This window comes from Phascolarctos cinereus, unplaced genomic scaffold (assembly GCF_003287225.1).
Source record: "Phascolarctos cinereus isolate Bilbo 61053 unplaced genomic scaffold, phaCin_HiC Scaffold_726;HRSCAF=1367, whole genome shotgun sequence".
In the NCBI taxonomy this organism is placed as follows: Eukaryota; Metazoa; Chordata; class Mammalia; order Diprotodontia; family Phascolarctidae; genus Phascolarctos; species Phascolarctos cinereus.
In genome coordinates, this window is record NW_027556098.1 from 102,802,217 (window position 1) to 102,828,256 (window position 26,040).

Consider the following 26,040-nt stretch of genomic DNA (forward strand, 5'->3'; position numbering starts at 1 on the left):
ATCCTCCCCCCACCAACCCAAACTTCCAAGCCATGGAGTCTTGCATCAGAGCTAATTGCCCAATAGGAGACACCATATCCAGCAGATACAAGCATGGAAAAGAGAAGGGCAGGAAGCATCTTCAAGGAAAAGTAGCCTGGGTAGCTGAGAGTTGAGCTGGGAAAAGGAATAACAGGAAGACAAAGTGAGTGCCCTATCCTCCAGCACAGACACCGTGCCCAGGAGAGCAGCAGCATGTGGACTTCTTGAAAAGAGAAGGGATAAGGGGCCCTGCCATGTTGGAGGCCTACATTATCCATGTGTGCCCCTCACAACCATAATTACTGAGTAAACAACATTACCATTGGTGGGGCATTGCTGTGACACCTGTCCAGTTGACTCGTTGCTTGGTGGAACTTGAGTTGCTGCTTGTGTGCTTTTATATTCTGAAAGGGGAGAAATACGCATTGAAACATCTTTTTCAATTAAAAAAAACTTGTTTTCATAATCTTCAAACTATTTTTAGAATGTAGCTGCCAATGATGTAATGAAATGAGATACAGCTCTAAGAAACATCTCAAGTCCACAAAATGTGCCCTCAATTGCCTCTTTTGATTTTAAATTCAATTCATTTCAAGAAATGTATTTTAAAAAAACTAGTGACCAAAAAAAAGGTGGAAAATACTCATTGATACATCATTCTTGAGTAAAAAAAAGTTTTATAACTTTTAGACTATTTTTGAAATATAGCTGCCAATTACTCTCATGAAAACATATCTTAGGAAACATCTCAAAGTCCACAAAATGTGCCCTCAGTCTCCCTCTTTACTTTAAAATTCAATTCATTTATATAAATGCCAGGGGGCGGGGGGGACTGCAGTGAGAGAAAAGCGAGGCAGTCCAAAGCTATTTCTCCCAGTTTAAGGCTATGCCAAGGCAACAACACCTTGCTTCTGTCTACCTCTCAGCTCTATGAACTTAAATACTCATGAAATGATCACTTCACATAAATCTCAAAATGAGTTGTGGGGGAGGGGAAGTTAATACCCCATCAAATGATTTTCCCATAACAGAAAGGCCAGGTAATTACGTACTGAGGAGCTATCAAAGTACAAAGACATGTCTATGCCTTGTTAATCCTCCTGTGAAAGAGTTCTCCCTGATAGAAGTAAGCAAATGGTAAATAAGGTATAAAACTTCACTGAAGAAAAAAAAATTCTAAAAATTAGAATTGGCTGAGTAAAAGCTTATGACTCTATAGAACACCAAGAAACAATAAAACAAAGTCCAAAGACTGAAAAAATAAAGAAAATGTGAAATATAGGGAAAACAACTGACATGGAAAATCAATCAAGGTAATAATTTAAATGTCATTAGACTTCTTGAAAGTCAGGAACAACAGCAACAACAACCCCCTCCAAAAAAAAAAAAGAGCCTTGACACAATTTTTTGAGAAATTATAAAGGAAAACTACCCAGATGTCTTAGAACCAAAGGGCAAAGGGTCCATTGAAAGAACCCACCAGTCATTTCCTGAAAGAAATCCCAAAATGAAAACTCCTGGGAATATTCCATTCAAAATCGAGAGCTCTCAGGTCAAGGAGAAAATAACTGAAAGTAACCATAAGTAAAGGATTCAAATACCATGGAACCAAATCGGGATGACACACGATTTAGCAGCTACCATGTTAAAGGAGTGGAGATCTTGAAATGTGATATTTTAGAAGGCAAAGAGCTAGGATTACAACAAAAAATAATGTATTCAGCAAAAATGAGAATAATGCTATTGAGAGGGGGGATTGATATTTGCTGAAATAGAGACCTTTCAAGCATTACTGATGAAAAGAACATAGGTTAAAAGAAAATTTGGAGTTTAAACACAAGAGTTAAGAGAAGCATAAAAAGATAAATATGCATGACAAATCATAAGAGATTTAACAAGGTCAAACTGTTTACATTCCTATATGAGAAGATGATACCTGCAACCTCTCAGAATCATATCATCACTAGGGCTGTTAGAGGGGGTCTACTTAGAGAGTATGAATGTGATTCTATTATATTGGGTTAATTTCAAAAGAAGAATAGAAGAGTGAGAAAGACAGGTGAATCTGAAGAAGGAGGAAGGGAGAGGAAGAATGAGGGAAATTATCTTATAAATGGAAGACAGAAGGAGGATTTTGTATTGTTAAAACAAGAGATAGAGAGTAGAGTGTGTTGCAAAATGGATAATTTCTATTAAATTAAATTTTAAAAGTTTTATACAAATAAAAAATATAGCCAAGATCACAAGGAAAGCAGAAAATTAGGGGAGAAATTTTATAGACAGTTTTTCAAATAAAGGTCTTCTGTCTTAATTATATAAAGAATTTTGTAAAATACATAAGAATATGAATCATTCCCCAATTGATTAATGGCCAAAGGATATGAAGAGGCAGTTTTCCAAAGAAGAAATCAAAACAATTTGTAGTCATATGAAAAAATGCTCTAAATCTGCAAATTAAAACAACTGTGAGATACCATTTTATGCCTATCAGATTAGCTAAAATGACTGAAGGAGAAAGCAACAAATGTTGGAGGGAATGTGGAAAAATTGGGACTCCAATTTATTGTTGGTGGAATTGTGAATTCATCCAACCATTTGGAGAGCATCTGGAATTATGCACAAAGAGTTATTAAACTGCCTATACCCTTTGACCCAGCAATAGCACTACTAGGTCTATTTCCAAAGAAGGTTAGGGAAAAGGCAAAGAACCTATATATTCTAAAATATTTGTAGCAGCTTTCTCTGCTCTGGCAAAGAATAAAAAATTGTGGGGATGCCCATCAACTGGGGAATGGCTGAACAAGTTGTGGTATGTGATTGTGATGGAATACTACTGTGCTATAAGAAATGATAAGTTCAAAAAAAAAAGAAATGAAATGATGAGCTTCATGATCTTAGAAAAACATAGGTAGCACGAAATTATGAAGAGCAAATCAAGAGAACATTATATACAGTAACAGCAATATTGTTTAAAGAACAACTTTGAGCAAATAAGTCATTTTTACTACTTTAAACACCCAAATTAATTACAAAGGACATATGAAGGAAGATACTGTCTTTATCCAGAGAAAGAACTGACAAATAGAAGTGTATATAGAATGATTTTATACACACGTGCACATGCACATTCACACACACACACACACACACACACACACACACACACCACATATAAACACATATAAAAAGGTAGCCTCCCCCTCGGGGGGAGAGAATAAAAAAATGAAATTTATATGATAACTTTATTATATATTTAGCAAGTTGTACATAATAGATTTGCAATTTTATATGCAATCATTTTTTATTGTACTATGTTATGGAAATGCTTGTTTTTATTCCATAAATTAAAAATAAAATAAATAATTTTTAAAAACTATTAAACAAACAAACAAAACAATACAAGACTATTCTGTACCCACCAGATTATATAATTCTCACAGGGTAGGAGGTGGAGTCTTAACCAAACAAAAAATAGAGACAATGACAAAAGATTAAATAGATAACTTTGATTACATGAAACTGAAAGCTTCTGCACAGACAAAATTAATGAACCTATAATAAGAAGGGAAGAGGTCAAATGGAAAAACTGTTTGCACCAAATTTCTCTGATAAAGCTTATATACCCAAGATATATAAACAATTTCTATATGTATGTGTATATATGTATGTACATATACGTATACATACCAAAAGCCATTAGTCATTCTCCAATAGACAAATTATCAAAGGAAATGAATTGCAAAGTATTCACAGCCACATGAAAGAATGCTCCGAATTACAAATAATAAACGAAAGGCAAATCAAAAAAACCCTGAGGTTTTGCCTGACCAGAGCAAATTGGGCAAAAAAAAAAAATCACAAATAGTTCATGTTGGTGGGGTTGTGGAATGATAGGCACACTAGTATATTGTTAGTGGAGCTGTGAAATGGTATAACCATTTTGGAGAGCAATTTGGAATTACATAAATAAAGTGACTAAAATATCCATACCCTTTGAACCGGAGACTTGTTTGCTAGTCTTATAAACCAAATAAACTATTCATAAGAAAAAAGTCCCCATATACTCCAAAATATTTATATCAGCACTTTTTGTGATAGCTAAGAATTAGAAATAAAACAGACACCCATCAATTGGAAAATGGCTAAACAAATTGTGGTATGTGAGTATAGTGGAATGTCCCTGTACTGGAAAAAATTCGTAATGTAATAAATTCAGAGAAGTATAGAAAGATCTATAAGAACTTCTGTAGAATGAAGTAAGCAGAGTGAAGAAAACAATATACACACTAATTACTAATATTAATGAAAAGAACCCCTGCACATCAAAAAATCAAAAGTATATGTAACAAAATTACAAAGATACAAGACTTGAATGAAGAGATATGAAAGGACAACCCACACCCCTAATCCACTCCTTCATGAAGATAGAAGGTTCAAAGGTCTTGCACATCGCACATGTGTTTTTGGACTTTTTCAATGTATCGATTGCTGGTGCTGATTTTTTCTCTCTTAAAAATAATATTTGTTACATGGAATGACTCTGAGTGAGGGAGGGGGAAGAATACTAGGGATAACTATTACAATATAAAATACAGAAGACAGCAATAAAAACTTATCTTTTAAATTTTTTTATTTATTTTTATTTAAATTTATTAAATAAAATCTCATTTTAAAAAATTAATTGACTTAGACTGGATATAGAGGGCTAGAGAGATTACTAAAACTTTTGAGCCTGAGTGACTAATAGAATTATTTGCAAAAACAGAGAAGTGAGGAAGGGAAGTGAGTTTGGGATGGAAAATGATGAGTGCATTTCTAGACATGTTGAGTTTGAAGTTAATGGTGGCACAACTAAATGAAAATATGTAGGAAATACTTGAAAATATGGAACTAGAACTAAGCAGAGAGATTAGGGATAGATGTGCAAGTTCTTCTTGAGTGATAAACACCTTATTTGTGGATATCCCTTACATTCAAATGGTTGAAGTAAAAGAGGAGAGAAGATAATGAAAGCAAAGAGAGAAAAGGATTGAGGGAAATGGAAAAGCCAACATCTCCTACCTATTGAACCTTATATTCCCCAAACTTCACTCTAGTCTTTCACACTGTTGCATCCCAACTGAGGCAGAACCAGCACATGATTAGTTAATTCCCCAGGTCAGAGAAGGTGGGGTCCAAGTTTGGAGACGAGCAAGTGTAAATTGAAAAAAATGAAGCCAGGTTACTTCCTAGGGGTCTGTGGAATGTCAAAAGTCAAAGGTCTGAAACAAGTGAGAAAATCATGTGGAAAATGCAACACATCTGGATCTCATGGGCATAAAGGAAAGGGAGGGGAGGGGAGGGGAGAGGAGAGGAGAGGGCAAGAGGAGGAGAGGGGAGAAGGGGAAGGGGGGAGAAGGGGAGGGGAGGGGAGGGGAGGGGAGGGAGGGAGGAGAGGGGAGAGGAGGGGCCGAGCAGGGGAAAAGAATAAGGAAAGGGGAAAGAAAAGGAGAAAGGAAAGGTGAAAGGTCCAGGTAAAAATCTTCCTTTCAGAGAAGCCAAAGGCCAGTTCAGTAAATACCAAAGTCCCTGAATGATCTCTGCTCTATGGGGGTCACTGTGTCTTGATGTTTCACCTATGCCATGAAGGTGAGCCTATACATTGTATATTGCTTAAGGGTGTCTCTTAGTAACTTCAACTATGTTATCAAGCAACTCCTAAGGTCTATTATACTTTGTGTTATACTACTGTTGTATATTATACCACTGAGAAATCCATCTATGATGGTTTTGTGCTTCAGGATAAGCAAAAAGATATATCCATAATATGATCTTCCAAGACTATTTCCTGAAGATATTCCTGACAGATCTCTAGGACTCTGTCAAATCAGTTTATGTGAACAAAGTTATTCAATACCTACTATGACTAAGGCAGTGTGCTAACTGCTGGTGATGCTATAAAGACAAAAATTACACAGCTGGTCATGGCACTTTCCTGCTCAAATCCCTTTTAAGAATCTCTATTGCTTTTGCAATAGACTCCATATTCCTGAGCCTCCACGACCTGGTATCTCTTTTCCTTTCCATCCTTTCATCATAAATCTACTCTACATATGTACTATGCTTAAGACAAGCTAGTCCTTCCCTTCCTTCATGTGCTTTTCCATTTCTTTCTTTTGCTCACCACATTCCTAATGACTAGAATATTCTCTATGCCCCCACCTCTGATTTGAAAATCTTGCTCATCTTTCAAAAACCAGCTCAAATGTATCCAAGCATAAAATAATGCTGAAAAACATAAACCAAGGATTCTTGGGGCAAAGGGGAGCATTTTCATCACTTTTGCCACTTCGGCATTATTGCATCTCAGTTTACTCATCTTAATAATGGGAATAATAGAGGGCTACATAGTTTTGCTCTGTTCTACAGACTGCACCTTTAATCCTGGCAAGTTTTGTTATAAAGGAGTGCCATTTGTCAAAAGGTAGACCAAGAGAGATGTGAAAACATTGGTTCAGGTCCGTCACTACAATTAGAATTACAATTCCAAGTACACTTTGAGAGGGTTAAGTAGTGTCAATTTCATATACAAAGAATAATTGATATTATAATGAATATCAGGGCTTATGCCCTTACATTGGACTTATCAGCTAGTATGATCCCAATGATGGTCAGTACCCTAAAAGTAGAAGCCTTTCCAAAAGAGGTCATTTGGATCGTCTTTCCTACCTAAGTTATCTACACTCTTACGTTTTCCACTCTAAGTTCACTTAGTTACAGATCGGGGTGAGTTTCTCAGTAATCTCGTCTTCCCAGATTATTGCTCATCCTTTGCTCTCGAAGAGGGCCAGTCTTCTCACAATTCTATACCTGAGTTCTGTATTTCTATAGACTTTCTTCCTCTGGATCAATATATCCTTCTTCATTCACTTCTCTTTGTTTCCTGCCCGATTTGCAACTTGGGTTAGAGATTTCATTTAGCGACTCATTAGAACAATAAGTGTAGTAGATTAAGTCATGTGCTGAAGATACAAGGAAGAGATTGGCTTAGGCTTCCTGTTCATTTTCTGTTTCATCTGTTCTGTGGTGATCAGTTAAATTGTGCAATAAATATCTGGACTGAATTTTTCTTTAATAATGTAGGTTTACAAATGCAACTTTGTTTTTTCCCCCTTAATATTTTATTGTTTAATTAATAACTAAATTAATTTAATAATAATTTAATAATTTAAATAATAATTAATAATGAAATTTTTTTACATGTAAAGATAGTTTTCAACATTAACTTTTATAAGATTTTGAGTTCCAAATTTTTTTCTTCTCTCCCTCCCTCCCCATTCCCCTCTTCACACTTCCCTCCCAAAGATGGTAAGCAATCTGATATAGGCTATACATGTATGATCATATTGAATATATTTCCATATTAGTCATGTTGTGAAAGAAGAATCAGAACAAAAGGGAAAAATCATGAGAAGGAAAAAACAAAAAAAAAGTGAAAATAGTATGCTTTGATCTGCATTCAGACTCCATAGTTCTTTCTCTGGATGTGGGCAGCAACAATTGCGAGTTTGAAACAGAATCTTTTGTGTTCTCTCACTCTTCTAAAATTACTTTGTATTTATTTCTTTTATATGTTGTATCCAGCCAACAGAATTTAGACTTCTTGTCAGCAAGAAGTGTTTCATTTTTGTCTTTATATCCTAGATGTTAATAAGTATTTAGTGAATTGATTTGACTATACTATATCATTCATTTAGAAATTTTAATTGGTCATAACTTGAACATTTTTGTTTCTTATGTTGTTCTTTGACATAATCAAATAGAGATAATGGTGTTGTTTCCTGCTAATTGAACCAAGCTGACTCCGAATATATTAATCTCACAAAGTACAGAAAGGATGCGTTCATTCAGATGGGAAGGGAAACTAGATACTTTGTTATATCGTCTCACAAACTAAATAAATTAGATCTTTTTTTAAAAAATGCTCTGAACTGAGAGGCAGCGCTGTGTAGAGCAGAGGTATCTTCTTTTTCCATAATTTTCTTGAATCATTCTCATTTCTTTTCACAATTTTTTAGTCTGCCTCTCTTGTTTAATTTTTAAAATCCTTTTGGAGCTCTTCTAAGGATTATTTTTGCAACCATAGACCAATTCACATTTTTCTTTGAGGCTTTGCATGTAGCTGCTTTGATTTCAGGGTCTGAGTTTGTGTTTTGATCTTCCCAGTCACCATAGCAACTTTCTACGGTCAGGTTCTTTTGTTGTTGTTGTTTGTTCATTTTCCAAGCATATTTCTTAACTTTTAACTTTATGTTAAAGATGGGTTCTGTTCCTCTGGTGAAGGGGGCACTATACCAAACTTCAGATTTTTCATGCTATTGTTTTTAGAGCTAGTTCTGGGGGTCTGTAAGTTTTCAGTTGTTCCAAGGTAGTCTGATCTGATGATGGCTGTAGTCATTGTTCTTCTAGCCTATCCACTGGTCTGTGAGCATGCACAAGCACTCTCTTCCATTCTGGAACTATGACCAGGGTCCCTGCTGCTGGTAGTGCTCCTCCTCGCCCTGGCACTGCAACCCAGAACCATGTGTGAGCAATGCAACAGAGTCCTGAACCCAGTGCCAGCAAAGGGTCCCCCACAGTCTCTTTCTGATCAGTTGCCCAACTTCCTTCCATCTGGAAGCCACAGCAGCTAACTCAGTTTTCCCCAAGGCCTGCTGCTGCTTTGCTGGGCATGGCCTGCACTGAGGCTGCCTATGCTGGACTGTGCTCCACTCTCACATCAGTGAGCCAGACCTTTCCTTCTGACCTTCTAAGTTGTCCTAGGCTGGAAAATTGTTTCATTCCATCCTTTTGTCAGTTCTGACACTCCAGAATTTGTTTGGAGGTATTATTTTAAAGTTGTTTGAAGGGGCATTTGGGAGGGTTCAGGTGATATCCTACCTTTACTCTGTCATCTAGGTTCCCAATCAATTGAACAAAGGTATCAAACACACTGCCTGCAACAAATCCAACTACAATCAGATTAAAATGTAATCAAGAAATTTTTTAAAAATAAATAAAAACACAACCTTGATAATGATAATTTGTGGTTTTCTAAGTTAATATGCAGCCCAGAGGGATCCATTTCTATTTGAGTTTGACACCAAAAGTTCCTATCCTTAAGTTAGGAGATACCTGAGTTTGAATCTTGCTTCTGACTTTAACTGTCTAAACCTGAGCAAATCACTCAGTTTAATGTTATGAGAAGAGTATTGGATGAGACTAGTCAGAAATAGCTTGCTTTCACCTGGGAAGGAGTCCAGTATACCTTTACTGTCCTTCCCCCAGAGCTACCTTAACTCTCCCTCATACTGCCACATCATAGTGGTCAAAGACCTGAAAGAAGCCTTCCTTCCTGAGCATATTGATGTATATCACTACATTGACTGCATACTACTTTGATGAAATTATCTTGACTGTGCCAGATGAGGTCAGAGTAGTAGAAGCTATGGTGTCTAAAAAATTCAAGAGACATTATTTCTGAGTAATTAATCATTTTATTAATAATGCTAGTATATAATTAATGAAAGGGGTCAGTGACAGTCTCAAATGCCAAAGACCCCTCATGGAAACCACTCAACCCTTATATGCCCTTGGGAGGGTGGGTGTTCCTGAGGGTGGTAGTCAACTTTGATTGGTTAATAAGTAATGAGAGAGAATGATTATTATAATAGAGAGGTAGACCTAAATGAGGTGCTAGGAGCTAGTCATTTACTTCTAAATTACCCCCAGCCTTGGGCAATTTAATCAAAGAATTTACCTTCACCCAGACCTGAGTAGAACACAATGGGCTTCCCCACCTGGTTGGGGTGACTTAAAATTGTTAAGAAAGTTAATTAAATCTCATTATCAGCAATGTCATTCAGAGACTAAACAACCTCCAAGCTTCTGAAAAAAATCCTGGTCCTAATACAATAATTTATTATTAATTAGAGAGAGAAATAATCATTTCTCTCAAAGCCTACACAAAGGCCTATGTGAAAGATAAGGGGTGGGAAATTAGCCCTAAGAAAATTTAGTGTCCAGCTCACTCAGTCAAATATGGATTCGGGCATAGTCCAGAATATGATACTGATTTCCTCACAATCTAAGAAGGAACCCAAGAGAATACAATACAACACAACACAATTAACATTTATTAAGTACCTACTATGTGCCAGGCACTGTGCAAAATGCTGGGGATGCAAATAAGAAAAAGAAAGACAATCCCTATCCTCAGGGAGCTTACATTCTATTGGGAGAAGACAACACAAAAAAGGAAACTGGAAAGGGAGAGAAGGGGAGAAGGACTCAAGGGAGTACTCAACACAAGGGCATCTCATTCCATGGATCTGAGACCAGCAGAGGTTGAGCTGCAGATGGAAAAATGTAGTGGGCTGCAAAGTCCAGGTTCTGCCCTCTATAAAGGAAGGCTTTGGGTGGAGTTAAATGCTCTTCTCTCCAGTCCTCCAATCAGAATGGTGTGGGAGGTGGGAAGGTGCTGAGTTTTAGAGATAAGCTTATCCCCGAGAGGCACATCTTGATCTGTGGAGTTGAGATCAAGTAGAGCTGCAGGTTTTAGAGAGCCCACGTCCCCCACTTGGGTAACCTGATGGAGCCCATTTACCGAGTCACACTTTTGTCTGCTCCTTTTAAAGGGAGAGGCAGACAGAACAGACTACAACCCTGGAAAATATAAAGCAGACTGTCCAACAGTCTCTCCTCTTGGGCCCTTATGATCCTGCAAGGCCAATGTTTCTGAAAGTCTCTGTCCATAAAGACAAGGTTGAGTGGAGCCTTTAGTGGGTACCATGAAGTAGCCAGAATAAACAACCAACAAGTTTCTGGAGCTCCAAGCTCCCCAAAGCAGCTACTTATTACAGCACTCTTGAAAATCAGTTGCTTGCCTGTATGTGAACCATAGTTGCTACTGAACAGATGATGGGTCAGAAAATTGCCTTTTCTCCAGAGCTATCTATTATGAGTTGGTTGATGCAAGCTGGTCCTTCTAACAAGATGGGCAGAACACAAGAGGCCTTTTTTGCTAAATGGATGTGGTGCATCAAAATCACACTTTATCAGGTCTCTCCTGTGTTAATGCCTCTTACAAATGGGTGGTAAAATGGGAATTTATCTTGCTTGACAATACATTTTGCAACACAGGTTTTGTTTTTCTTGCTGTCTCAATAGCTGCCACATAACACTTACTAGCTGTGTGACCCTGGGCAAGTCACTTAACCCCGTTGCCTAGTTAAAAAAAACAGAATCAAGATTGGGGAAGCTAGGTGGCACAGTGGATTGAGCATCAGCCCTGAAGTCAGGAGGACCTGAGTTCAAATCCGGCCTCAGACCAAACACTTGACACTTACTAGCTGTGTGACCCTGGGCAAGTCACTTAACCCCAATTGCCTAAAAAAAAAAAGAGGGGCAGCTAGGTGGCATAGTGGATAGAGCACCAGCCCTGAATTCAGGAGGACCTGAGTTCAAATGTGGCCTCAGACACATAACACTTCCTAGCTGTGTGACCCTGGGCAAGTCACTTAACCCCAATGCCTAGCCAAAAAAAAGGGGGGGGAAGAGGTAGGAGGTAGAAAATGTGGCCCTGAAAATAAATTAAAATTGTATTAATGGTAATCTCACCAGAAGCTGAGGCTTCTAGTCCAAACCTTATAACTGCCTCTTCTGATGGCCCAAGAGACCCACACCTGTACAGATCTGCCTCCTAATGAACACCAATTTGCCTGATTTGACAATGACTCTATTCCCTTTGAAAGAGGAATACACAACTGGATTTTAGTAGCCACTAATCTGGTAATAGAGAAGACCCTACAGAATTGGGGTCCTGGCAAGTCCTTCCAGGGAGCTAAACCCTATAGCTAGCATTCGAAAGATCCTTGAAGGATCAGGCAGAGAAGATGTTCATTTATACTAATTCTTGGGTAGTGCCTATGGGTCTGGCCAACTGATCCTGAAGATCACAGGACTGGAAGATAAAAGGTTCTCTTGTTAACAAGCATGTGTGTGTGTGGGGGGTGGCATTCAGGGTTTGAAGTAATCTCATCACTCAGCCACACCCTGATTGACCTTTTCAGGAATTGGGTCTTAACAGAAATAGGCAGAAAAGGGTGGATCACAAATTAATAATTAGTTAACATAATAGTATAACATCAATTTCTCTTACTGTCTAGCTCCTTTCCTTTTAAAAATGATTGTGTTTATTTACTAGATATTAAGCTAAGTCATTTCTATATGCTGATAGAGACAAGTGTTGTCAGCACCTTCTAAAATTTGGTGCCCTGGGGAAAAACTCCAGCTACCCCAGCATAATTATAGCCCACAGTTCAAAAACTAAATGTTGGTAAAAAGGTATTCCCACAGGAGAAACTGATAATATTGCAACCAAACCTGACAGAATCCTTAGGAAGGTCATTTTGAAGAGAAAAAAAAAAACCTTCCTCAGAATAGCAGAAGATGAAAACCCTAGAAAGAATGAACGATATACATATATACATACTAGACATAGAAAGAAAATATGAATAATCCTTGAACTATTCAGTGGAAGAGTTCAAACATGTATTTAGTCTAAAAGGAAAAAATATTTACAGTAAACATGACCCATGACTTCTCTGATATAATTCCACAAAGATGCTAAAAAAAAAAAAGATCTTTATAGTTGTTTGTACCCTAGGCAGACTTGTGAATGGTTGCAGATGACTTTTGTATTCTAATGTATCTCAAAGTACAAAATGCTTTGGCCACCCTCAAAAACTGATAAAATTGCTTTCTGAGGTGTTCCTGCCTAGCATGGTCAAAACAAGGAAAGATAACTATGATCTGTCATTGTTATTGTTATTGTTTGTCCTTCATTCTTGAAGAGGACTATGATATCAGGGAAGGTGATTTCATGACTTTTGAGTGAATTGAATTTAAGTGAAGCAGGGCTGTGCAAAGTCATCAGCCTCACTTTCTCCTCCAGCATCCAGTAGCAAAACATAGGTCAGGAGGACTGGAGATGACCTCAGTTACAGTGGGAGACCTTGACATTTTTAAGCTAAGATCTTTGCAAGGTCTCAGTTTGCCTGAGGTAACACCCATTTAGTGATTTAAGGCTAGGTAAGAAATGAGGCAAAAGATGACCTAGTTTACCTACTCAAGAAAAAAAAAACTTGAAAGGAGAAGACCCTCAGTGTTTCTGGCCAGAGCAGAAACAGTTGCTATTTAGCTTGCTCTTAGCCATCAGAATGCAAACAATGACTAAGTGAAGCTTAAGCTGTGACCTGTTATTGGCCAATCAGTGAGAGCCAGAGTGATTTAGGTTTAAGGCATGGTCAAGTAGTTCCATTTGAATCCCAATGGGTTTTATCAAAGCCTGGTTTTATAAGGCTCTATTTCAAGAAACCATAAATGAAACTACATGGGACAAAAAAGTCAATTATCCCAGTTAAAAAAAAAAAGATAGAATAAATAAGTAGGGAAGAGAAAAAAAAAGCTAGCCCCCAAACCCTAAGATATGAGCTATCAAAATTTAATTACTGTACATATTGGTTAGCCAGAGCACAAGCAGAATGTTAAATGATTAAATGCACAACAAACACTGATTAATACTATAAGCTTTAGGGTTCCACTTTAGATACTCAAGAAAGATGCCAGTTAATTATCACAAATTCTCTACCACTCAGAGTCCATGAAGCAAATAATGCACAGTGGAATGAATTCAAAATTACATCACTCTGCTTAGGGAGGTGCAAGGAGGTAGGAAGGAGAATTCTGGACAATTTGGAAATATTACTGTCAATACCACTCTTTCCTCCCCAAATCCTTGTTCAGTTAGCTGACAGGATTAAAGAAAGAGTGATCAGGATTCAGGTCTTCATGTGGTATCCTCAAAGTCAATTTTTACTTTCATTTCCACAGTATACAATCTTCATGTAATTTGCATAAGGTTCCTCTTCCTTCCATCCAGGTAAATCAAAGGAAAAAACATGATCATGAGAAACAAGAAATCATATCAAATATTCAAAGCCCCCCTTTCCAATGACTGATCAGTGACCTCCCTCTCTCAAGTTTCCCTTTCTTCAAATAATTGCTATGTAGACAAATGTAAGACTGGTCAGCCAAAAGTTACATAGGTATGATTTTGTACAAAGAGAACCTTGCATTTTAGGCAAATGTAGCTCTATCTGAGAGGGAAAGTGTTTTGTCAGTGTTGCTGCCCCTTATGGACACTGTAGATCCCAAGCTTCAGTCTTGAATAAAGGACTCAGGCTTATTATCATCTGGCAAAATATTGGCCTCGTGCAACTTAACCCCATAAGAAATAAGCATAACAGTACATTACTTTGTTAATGCCCACACTGCATAACCCTCTGCCTAACATGGAGGTACCCACTGGGAGACACCATGGATATGCTTCTAGAAGATGACCTTATTTGTTCTCCTACCATGTGGATGGCAACAGCCTCTCCCTATTGACCATGTAGTTGGAATAAGCTGTGTCTTTAAAACTACCAGACTGTGAGAATTTCTCTCTTTCTGACAGTGTTCAAGGTGAGGTGAAAGTCCTGTTCACTCACAGCACAAGCAGCCTGAATTGAGCTGAGTGAAGCAAAGGATTACTTTCCCCAACCTTTCCTTCCACCCTTTTAACCCCTGTGGCCTTAAGAAATGGACTTGGCAGCTCTTTTTGTGGTGGCAAAGAATTGGAAATTGAGAGGATGCCCATAAATCGGGGAATGGCTGAGCAAGTTGTGGTATATGAATGTGATGGAATACTCTTGTGCTATAAGAAATGATGAACAGGCTGACTTCAGAAAAACCTGGAAAGAGTTGTTTGGTCTGATGCTGAGTGAAATGAGCAGAACCAAGAGAACATTATACACAGTAACAGTCATGTTGTGTGATGACTAATATTGATAAACTTAACCCTTCCCAGCAATACAAGGATCCAAGAAATCTCCAGAGGCCTCTTGATGGAAAATGCTATCCACATCCAAAGAAAGAACTATGAAAGTTGAATTGCTATTTTTTTCTCTTCAGTTGAGTTTTGTTTCCTCTTTCTGATAGTTCCTCCTATTGGTTTTAATTTTTACTTATAACACCACTAATGTGAAAAAATGTTTAATAGGAATGTAAATGTATAGCCTATATCAGATTGTGCATTGTCTTGGGGAGGGTGGTAGGGAGGAAGGGGAAGAAAAATTTTTAACTCAAAAGCATATGGAAGTGATTATTGAAAAATCAAAATAAATCAATAAAATTTTAAAAAAAGAAATGGGCTTGGGGTTTTGGTATGGTCTTTTATTTGTTCTTTTCAGTTCTAAGACATGGAGATCCCAGATCCAAATCATAACAACCTTGGAAACAAGACTCCAAGTTACATGATGCTATCAGGACATTCAGAAGCCCTGAGAAACCAGAGATCCTAGTATTCAAACCCAAGAAGGGTTTTACATTTGGAATTTTTTGAGACAACGCTGCGTAGGAACTGAGTTATACCATGAACTGACCTCCTGCCCTCCCCAGAGACAGAGGCAGTGTAGGAAGGGAATTATGCCTCCCATGTGTTGGAGGGATGTTTGTATATTTGTTCTTATTATACCAATGAAGTAAATATTCCATTGTAAAAGCTAATGTGACTTAAATTAAATGGTTAAATAATATCTTGCTTTTATATAGCACCTACTTATTATCTTCATTTAACACTTGAGGAAGTTGACGCAAATAGTTTTAATGACTTGCCCAGTGTCATACAGCTATTAATTGGCTGAGGTTGGATTTAAACTCAGTTCTTCCTGACTCCAGGCCCAGTGCTCTATCTATTGTTCCAACTAGCTGCCAAGATAAATGGAACTGGAAAGCAGGGAACCCTCTAAAATTGAGGGAGTACAATCTGCTGGAACCAATAACAGAGACTGGGTGACCCTGAATCCCCTTGGGGGTCAGGGGTATTGGAGAATCCTGCAGGAGGGACTGGCCTTCAGGCAGTGTCAGCCAGGGCAATAATGTTGCACAAACACTAAATCACAGCCCAAATTGACAAAAACCTAGAAGGCACACACTCTGATTTTGACAACAATCATCCCTCTCTTTATCTTACCATATTAACATTTGGAGTAGACCTTGTCCTTTGGGACTCACAGTTTCTGCCAAAAAAAAAAAAGACAATGAAAAGTGATTTAAAGAGGGGAGAATACAAAACCCATTTCTTCATTGGTATTGCAGATAGTCGTGATGATAATAATAGAGGGTAACACTCTACATTCAGGAAAGCAGTGAAATAAAAGCAAGAACTTTTTACCATTCAAAAATGGAATGAGCAGCATGAGGTTTTTTATTGTTTTGACAAAAATAATAGCATTAACACAATAGGGCTTTGCCAGTGGAAGACATGTCTGATAAATACAGGAATGTAGACTATATGAGTAGAGACCAGCGACCTGGATTCTTTAGCCTACCTTTTATCCTGATTAAAATTCCTTTGGATGCTAAACCAGCGATTACCTTGGGAACGTCTGAGCATCTTAGTCTAAACTAGAAAGTTATTTTTAATAGACAGCTTGGAGATCCCAGAGATTAAAAAAGGAAAAGGAAAGATGTAATTTTAGCCTGGCAACATGCTGCCTGATTTTTGTTAGTTGGGTAGTCAACACTGAAGACCTATCAGTCCACCTACTGTAGGTTAGGCCTGAATCTGGTCAACTTTCTGGTCAACTTTTAAGGGGCAGATTGGAACAAAATAAGACACTTGTAAATCATCTAAGAGTTAGCAAAAGGAGATTTCCTCAGCTAAAGAAGGACAGCTTCCCTTACTCTCCCATGCTGGTCTACTGATCAGAAGCCTGGGTGAGGAGCTCCTGACTTCTTGTGTATTGGCTTTTGTTCTTAAGACACCAGGAAGCTACATGTATGGTTTGAGTGTTAATCCCCTGGCCCAAGGATGGTTTCAATATCTGTTAAGGAAAAACTAACTAGTTTGCACAGGGTAGGGCCTTTGGGCCTTTATGTCAGGGTTCTAGACACTATGACCTACAAGACTAAATCTGAGATGTCTTGGCTAGACCTGAAAAAAATGAGCCCAGAAGGTAGTGGCAAGGCCCAAGAGACAGATGAGACCAGGCACAGTAAAAGCAGAATGGTGATATCACTCAAAGACATTAGGAATCCTGTAGCATTGGGAGTATGAATTGTTCCTCCATACATATTCCTCATGTGTGGACCCTTCATACATGTGTGATGTTTAAAAAGGTTTGAGGGACATAGTTTCTGGGTAATTTAATCATTTTATTAATAAGGCCAGCAGGTTATTAATAAAAGGATGGTCATTTGGCCATCTCTCTCAGACCAAAGACTCCTAATGCTAGTGGGGTCACAGTTTATATGCCCTCAGAAGAGGAGGTGTTCCCGAGGGGTGCCTACTCAACTCTAATTGATTAACACAATGGAAGGTGGGCTCTCTTGGGGTATGTCACTCAATTTAAGTCACTCAATTCTTAGTCAAAGAGACACAATTTCCATATCACCTGTCTTGATAATAGGAAATCTCAACCTTTCCCCAGACTTGTCTGAGCAAACACAATGAGCAGGAATGCACCCATTGGCCTAAAATTAGAATTTTTTTGCTGTCTGATTAGATCTTGGCCTGGGTAAATTTCTAAGAGAGATTTCCCACACTGATTGGTTTCTGAATAAGGAAGTAGAAAAGAGGAAAAACTTTGGTCCTAATACAATAATTAGTTGTGAAATATGAGAGAAATATTCTTTTTTCACACATCATATGATCTTTATGCATGCTCATTATCCCCACTGATGACATGTATATTTTGGGGAAAATGCACTCTAGACTTATGAAGAAAAGGTTCTACTGTAAGTCTTCTTACTATGTTATTTTATTAAATGCTTTTGATTTGAAATATTGTGTCCTGTGACTGATTAGAGAGAAAAATTAAACAAATCAGTAGATGCTTGCAAGCTGTCATTTTGAACAAATGCAGATGTTCTGGGTGCATCAAACTTGGGGTAGCTGTTCTGAGGGGAGTGCCCAGCATGCTAAATTTCAAAAATAATGAGCTCCATGTCACTGGAAGTGCTCGAGAAGAGGCTAGAACACTATCTGCCAGGGATGCTTGGAGGAAGATTGTGGCTTTGGGTGGGAGGCCGATCCAGGTGACCTCTAAAAAATGTCCCTCCCAAGATTTTATGATTACTCATTTCTTCCATTGTCTCTGGATGTTGTCCTTGCAGAAGAAAGTTTTTTTAAAATGTTCCCTATGCAGAAAGTAAAAACGATCACACCACTGAAACATTTCACCTCTATTTGGCCTCAGTTCCTCATCTGTAAAATGGGACACACTGGAGAACAAAGTGGCAAAGCAGTCCAGTAACTTTGCCAAGAAAACCCAAGTCCATGGGGTCACAAAGCCAGACAAAACTGAACAACTGAACAACAACAACAATTATTGTAAAGCTCCAACATTCCTTTTCCTTTGCCTAACTAAAGTAAATAAGAGTTAATGAAATCTCAAAATGAGGGGAGAATTGAGAAACTCAGCTGTTTGTATTCCAATCAATAAATGGTTCACTATGAACAGGAGTCATATGGTCAATCTGGAAAAGCAGGCAAGTGGGTTTCCACCAGTAGGTCTATGTCACCAGGACTTGGGAAAACCTAACCTCCTCTAGATGACAGACTTGACAACTATTAATTTTCCAGAGTAATAGATCATTTGGGGGCCCATAATCCATATTAAACAACCAACCTGTGGCAAAAAGCCTTCCAAATAAGGATGAATCCCATGATGGTCATTATGCTCAAGAGAACACAGAGGCTGATGTAGAGTGACAATGTTGTGAAATGGTTGATACCTTGAAATATGAACACAAGGATGTTTTTAATGTCTCCTGATACAGTCACAATTCTAGTATATAGGATGTTCCTCTTATTTTAGATAATATCATTCATATAAGAGATCCAAGAAACATATAAGGTGATCAGAGATGAAAGGAATAATAATAGAGATAATAATAGCACCTACCTTCAGGATGGTTGTAAGAATCAAATGAGATAATAATTCTGGCCTATAGTGAGTGCTATATAAATGCTAGTGATTATTATTATTCATAATTTTTAGGCTCTTATGGTAAAATTTCCCTTAAAGCACAATTACAAATATTTCCATGAAGAAAAAAAATGTGAAAATAAGACAGAAAATGTATAGCATTTAACCAGTGCTCCACTAGGGCTGGGGGTGGGTGGAGAAATCAGAACATTCTCTTAAAACAGACTGGAGTAGAGGGAGGGAGGAGAGTCATTTCATATTTCAGACATAGGCAAAATGTCTTAGAGTTTCTTATGTGTGTTTTAGGATAATCATGGAATGACAAGTTATTAAATTCTCTGATCTGCCCAAGGCTTTTCCTTATTGTCTTCCTTCTGGGATAAAATATTGAGGATCAAAGCAAGAACTATAAGAGAGAAGAGCTACTTACAACTGGGTAGAAGTTCTATGGACGGACTTGTTCCCAGTCAAATGGGAAATGGAGCAGGTCACCTTAGTTTCATTGAGTCCATTCCAGTGACATATACTTTTCACAGTCACTGTCCTGCTGCCATGAGTTTCATTCACACTGAAGCAATATCCCTCTGGGACCCAAGAGATCTGGGCAGCCAGCTTCCCAGCAGAAGCTTCACAAGTGGCAGTCCTGTTCCCATCCACAGACAAGGATATCTCAGGAGGCACTGCAGAGGATGAGATGGAATATATATATATATATATATTTTTTTTTCTTAGCATAAGAGAGGGGTGGTAGATTGAAATGGCTACTTGTCATTTTTTTCCTGGATCTATTTATCAATAACAGACTAACAGAAACTGTTCCTTACCTAATACACTGAGCTGATGGCCAGACTGGAAATTCCCATCAGGTGTTACAACAATGCACGTGTAATAACCATCATCTTCAATGGTCACTTGGTCTATCTGAAGGGCAAGATTCTGATCAGGTCTAGATTCCCAGGTTATCCTCTCATTAGAGCAGTTTATTTCCTTGGTTTCATTCTTATCTAATCTGTAGGCCATGAGACAGAGAATTTTGTCTTTGGGAAATGTTTTCCATATTGCCATTATAAGATTCTTCATTGAGTAAGTATAGCAGGAGAAGACAGTCTTGGTCTACCTGTACAGACACTGAAGAGTCAAGTAGACATAAAAATAATTAAAAAATCATTTAAAAAATATCCACATGCCAATTTCATCCATAGTTACCTTATTTTAAGGTGATTCCTAATAATTAACACTTCTATTTCTAATATTTCCCATTTGTAACAAGAAACATTAATACTCTGAGATAGATAAATATGAGACTAAATCCCAGAATTAGCTATTCTACCTCAGTGCACTTTTGTGTAGGAAGAATCAGCCTCAAAGCCAGGAAGACCTGGGTTCAAATTCTGCCCAAGACACATACTGTCTTTCTAAGTAATCCTGGACCCTTCACATTCACCTCTCAGTGCTCTAGGCAGCTCTCTTAAATTATAAGTTGCAAAGAAGATGGCACCCTGCTTTGCTAAAGGGAGGTCCCTCACCTGGAATTTCCCTGTACTGATAAAATTACAGGTCTAGTCTCTGTTCCCTATCCCTAATCTGGTGATAAAAGACAATCATGTATAGAGCGTGTATCATACTAAAACCATTAGAGCCAGCTTCAGAAATCAACCTAAGTATCTCATCTAGTACCTCTAGAGTGAGGAGGTAACATTGGTTTCTCCCCAAGATGCAGGGAATATGTTATCTAAAACCAGGGCCCTTGGTAGCAGAGATTAGGGGGTGACTTTAGCCTTCACTATCTCCTCAGTTAAAAAAGAAAGTATTTTTAATTTCTAGAAGAGAACTTCCGTTGAAAAGTGTGTCTAACTCATAGTATCCTTCTCTTTAGACTCTAATGGGGTGTTTAATCTGGGAGGTCTATGATTGTTTTTTCATTTTGATGACCGATCAGAATAAATAGTTTCCTGTGTAACTATGTATTTTATTTGAAATATCTAAAAATATTTTGAAAGGATCCATAGGTCCCCTTGGACTGCCGAAAGGGTTAATGACCCCCTCAAAAAAAAAGTTTTAAAAAAACCCCTGCTTTAGAGCAAGAAGGATTTGAGGGGAGGCTAACCCTGCATGACCTGATCATCTTAATAGACCAATAACCCTTGTTCTCCCCTCAACATCTAAATGCATCTGACTCACAAAGAACCACTGCTGTCCTGAATTTCACCCTGTCTCATGAAGCAATATGTGTGTGCCACAGGAATGGATTTGACATAAGACAAAACGTCATACAAAGGGATGTTTTGATATTTGTATCTGTTACACACACACACACAACACTCAATGATGTGGGTCCTTAGACAACCTATCTCGCTTTTGAGTTCAGCCAGTTTTTTTTTTGTTCCAATGACCTTATGCTTCCATCTTTCAGCTTTAGCTGCTGCATCAGGAAATACATTACCAGCTGTGGTGATATTAAAGTTAATGGAGTACAGATGGGTCTGCTCCTCATCCAGGGCTGAACTGCTAGGTCCATGGGCTGAAGATTCCACAGTGTATCCTTCAGGTAAATGGGGCATAGAGGGAAAAATTGATACATCGGTGCACATGGAGATACCTGTTTCCACCAGATGACATAAAAAATGTGTTTCTCTTAGGAAAGTCACTAACTCTGAACATCACTTCCCCTGCAGGAAATATAAATACAAGCCAAAAACATCAAAACCCAGAAAGGAAAATTTCTGAAGGGAGAGACATAGACAAGGGAATTAGTGGTCAGACTTGGCAACCACAGCTTCCAGTTTCTGCCCTTGGCTTTAAGCAAAAATTACCTTTTATCACAGAGCTCAGTTTAGAAACTAAAGATTCTTGCCTAGTCTCATGAAAACAATATGGTTTTCAATAAGTGGATTTACTTCATTTAACTCATAGTGTGATGGGAGGAATACTGGATTTTGAGTTGGAAAATCTTGGTCTGAGACTTAGTTTAGTTATGCGACCCTGAGCAATCATTTCACCTGACTGTGCCTCAGATTCCTTAGCTACAAACTTGGAGGTTGGATTAATATTCTCTCAGATCCCTTCCAGCTGCAAATCCTAGACCTCCTATGACCTTTGTTTCTTGAAAGAGCTAAAGATGTTTAGCTTAGAGGAGAGAAAACTTAAAAAGGGGCATGATAGCTGTCTTCAAGTATTTGAAAGGCTTTCATGTGAAAAAAGACTTAAATTTCTAGTAGGCCCCTGAGGGAAGAACAGAGAAAAATTGGTGAAAGTTACAAAAATGCAAATATAGGCTGGTGAAACTAGACCCCATCCCCTAAAGCAGGTGTTCTTAACCTGTAATTTAATTTATTTTCACTAATCTCTAACTGAAATTTAATATTTCCTTCAATTATTCATAAATATTCTTCTGAGAAGGGGTCCAGAGGCTCCACCAAACTGCCAAAGGGGTGTTTGGCACACACACACACACACACACACACCACACACACACACACACTTAAGAATTCCTGCCCTGGATGGAAGAGGAGGAGTACACTAGACACAATCAGCTAGAATGATTGATGAATACTTGAGTGTAAGCTCTGACAAAAAGGAAACCCTGCCATCTGATGTTTATCCTTACCTATCCTATCCATGGGTGGTGGGTTCAGAAGTACTTGTGGTCTTATCTGATTCAATTCGATTAACATTTATTAAGCATCTTCTGTGTGCCAAGCATTGTGCAAAAAGGCTCTAAAAACTTTTATCAAAAGGACCTATTTGTAGAAAAATGTTTTATTAGCTCTTTTTTGTGGTGGAAAAGAATTGGGAATTGAGTGGATGCAAGGGGCAATTAGGTGGTGAAGTGGATAGAATACTAGCCCTGAAGTCAGGAGGGTCTGAGTTGAAATTCAGCCTCAGACACTTACTAGCTATGTAACCCTGGGCAAGTCACTTAACCCTGAGCATGAAGAAGGAGGAGGAGGAGGAGAAATTGAGGGGATGTCTATTAGTTGGGGAATGGCTGAACAAGTTGTGGTATATGATTGTGATGGAATACTATTGTGCTGTAAGAAATTATGAGCAAGATGATTTCAGAAAAACCTGGAAAGATTTAAAAACTTGGTCAGCATAGACTAGCAGGGATTTTATGTAGTTTTTAGCAGCCCTCTTTCTATTTGAAAAGATGCAAAATGAAGTAAACAGAAACAGGTATACAACAACAGAAATATTGGATGATGAATGCAGACCAAATCATATTATTTTTCACTTTCGTTCTTTTTGTTGTTTTTGTTTGAGTTTTCTTTCACAAAATGACTACTACGGAAGTGTTTTACATAATTGCACATGTATAACCTATGTCAGATTGCTTACCTTTTCAGGGAGGATTAAGGGACGGGAAGGAGAAAGGAGGGAAAGAATTTGGAACTCAAAATTTTAAGAAATGAATGTTTAAAATTGTTTTGACCTGTAATTGGGAGGGGGGGATAAAATACTATTTTTAAAAAAAAAACTATTTTAGACCTCAGCATAAATCCACACAACACTAACAGCTTAGGGTCAGGTTGAATGTTTTATAGTATGGATTGGCAATTTCCTGTATCATGCTGGTGTGAGGCCTCATTTCCTGTAATCAGACTAACATTGAGACCCACAGATAGATGAGAGGTCCCCCTGTATTCTTTTTGTACAAGTAAGTATCCACTGGTGGCTTATATGCTATTAATAAGCCTTGTTGTTAGTTTAGAGTCAGTCGGTTAACTAGCATTTAAGTGTCTGCTAGGTGTCAAGCATTGTGCTAAGCACTGGGGATGCAAAGAAATGCCCCACCCCCAAAATAAAAACAGTCCGTGATCTCAAGGAGCCCACGGTATATTGAGGGAGAAAACATGCAAACAATAGTAAAGCACAAACAATATATATACTGGATAAATGGGGGTAATCACAGAGGGAGGGAACTAAGGGAAAATACAGCTGTGTTTCTGTTCCTTGAGACTGCAAAGTGGATTAATACAGGCCAAAGGAAAAGCTACTTTTGTAGGACTTTTCTCAGCCTGGGTTCTTAGCCCAGGGAAAATTTCACCCATCAGCAGGATCCCCTGACTGGTAATCAAACAACTTGAGGGGCAAAATTGAAAAGAGAAATCTTTATTAGCATGCTAAGGAAGATTGTTCTGGCTGGTAGCAGCCTCAGCTTCCTAAGGTACAATTTAGACAGCTTTTCCAAGCCTGTTTAGATTATATAGCCAATCAGCAGCATTCTGTGCTGCTTGAATAGACCAATGGCATATAGTCTGTCCATATAGGAAAGCTGGCCTGGAATGTTCATGTTGAATATTGGGTGCAACATTTGTGGGTTGAAGATAGCTCAAGAGTGAGGGAGGAGTAAAGAGTCATTGCCTCAGAAGGATGGAGGTAGCTGAGTCATGTTTTATTATTCAATCTATAGCACAATGGGAGGTAGTTTGGCCAAACACACAGTCTGATAGTTTTTTCTCCATACTACCTACAGTAACCATTAAAACAAAACACAAAAAGAGATATCAGTTAGAGTTGGTAGGTTCTCTCACTGAAGTCTTCAAGCAAAGGCCTTATGACGACTTATTGAGAGGGCTATATTTAGAGCAAAGGTGTCCAATTAACCCATTGCTGCAGCAAGGCATTAAATTGAGAAACATACACATATAATTCAGAAATATTTAACAAAATAAATGAAGATATAATAAAACATAGATAATGTTGACTGCGGTTTTCTTTTTTTTTTTAGATTCGTTAATTTATTTTTAGTTTTCAACATTCACTTCCACAAGATTTTGAGTTCCAAATTTTCTCCACATCTACTCCCTCCCCCACCCCAAGACAGCATGCATTCTGAACACCCTTTCCCCTAATCTGCCCTCCCTTTTATCTCACCCCTCTTCTCTTATTTACTTACTCTTCTATTTTCATGTAGGGCAGGATAGATTTCTATACCCCATTGCCTGTATATCTTATTTCCCAGTTGCATGTGAAAACAATTTTTTAACATTTGTTTTTAAAACTTTGGGTTCCAAATTTGCTCCCTCCCTCCCTCCCCACCCACCCTCATTGAGAAGTTAAGCAACTCAATACAGGTTATACTTGTGTAATCATGCAAAACACTTCCATAGTAGTCATGTTGTGAAAAACTAAGTATATTTCCCTTCATCCTATCCTGGCCCCCATTTATTCATTCTCTCTTTTAACCCTGTCCCTCCTCAGAAGTGTTTGCTTCTCATTGCCTTCTCCCCGAATCTGCCCTCCCCTCTTTCATCCCCCCCCACTCTCTTATCCCCTTCCCCCCTATTTTCCTGTAGGGTAAGATAGCTTTCCATATCCAACTGAGTGTGTATGTTATTCCCTCCTTAAGCCAAATCCTATGAGAATAAGATTCACTCATTCCCTCTCACCTTCCCCCACTTCCCCTCCACTGTAAAAGTCTTTTCTTGTCTGTTTTATGTGAGATCATTTACCTCATTCTACCTCTCCCTTTCCCCTTCTCCCAGTATAATCCTCTCTTACCCCTGAATTTTATTCTCCAGTTATCACCCATTCATCTTCAACTCACCCTGTGCCCTCTTTCAATCTATCTATACATATAATTTTTTTCCCTCCAACTACTCTAATAGTGGCAAAGGTCTCATGAGTTATAAATATCATCTTTCCATGTAGGAACTTAAACAGTTCAACCTTAATAAGTCCCTCATGATTTCTCTTTCCTGTTTACCTCTTCATGCTTCTCTTGAATCTTGTATTTGAAAGCCAAATTTTCTGTTCAGCTCTGGCCTTTTCATCAAGAATGTTTGAAAGTCCTGTATTTCACTGAATGTCCATTTTCCCCTTGAAGGATTATACTCAGTTTTGCTGGGTAGGTGATTCTTGGCTGTAATCCTATCTCCTTTGCCCTCCAGAATATCATATTCCAAGACCTCTGGTCCCTTAATGTAGAAGCTGCTAAGTCCTATGTTATCCTGATTGTGTTTCT

General features: G+C 38.2%; 1 protein-coding gene across 1 annotated transcript; it reads right to left on the reverse strand.

Annotated features, from left to right (window-relative positions):
* Positions 1 to 320: 320 nt before the first annotated feature.
* LOC110222262 (cell surface glycoprotein CD200 receptor 1-like) lies at positions 321 to 21,634 on the reverse strand. The gene is given in 7 exon segments (XM_078146139.1): positions 321 to 425; positions 16,115 to 16,160; positions 18,774 to 18,879; positions 19,504 to 19,526; positions 19,528 to 19,753; positions 19,898 to 20,186; positions 21,500 to 21,634. Coding segments are annotated over 7 exon segments (930 nt in total).
* Positions 21,635 to 26,040: the final 4,406 nt, after the last annotated feature.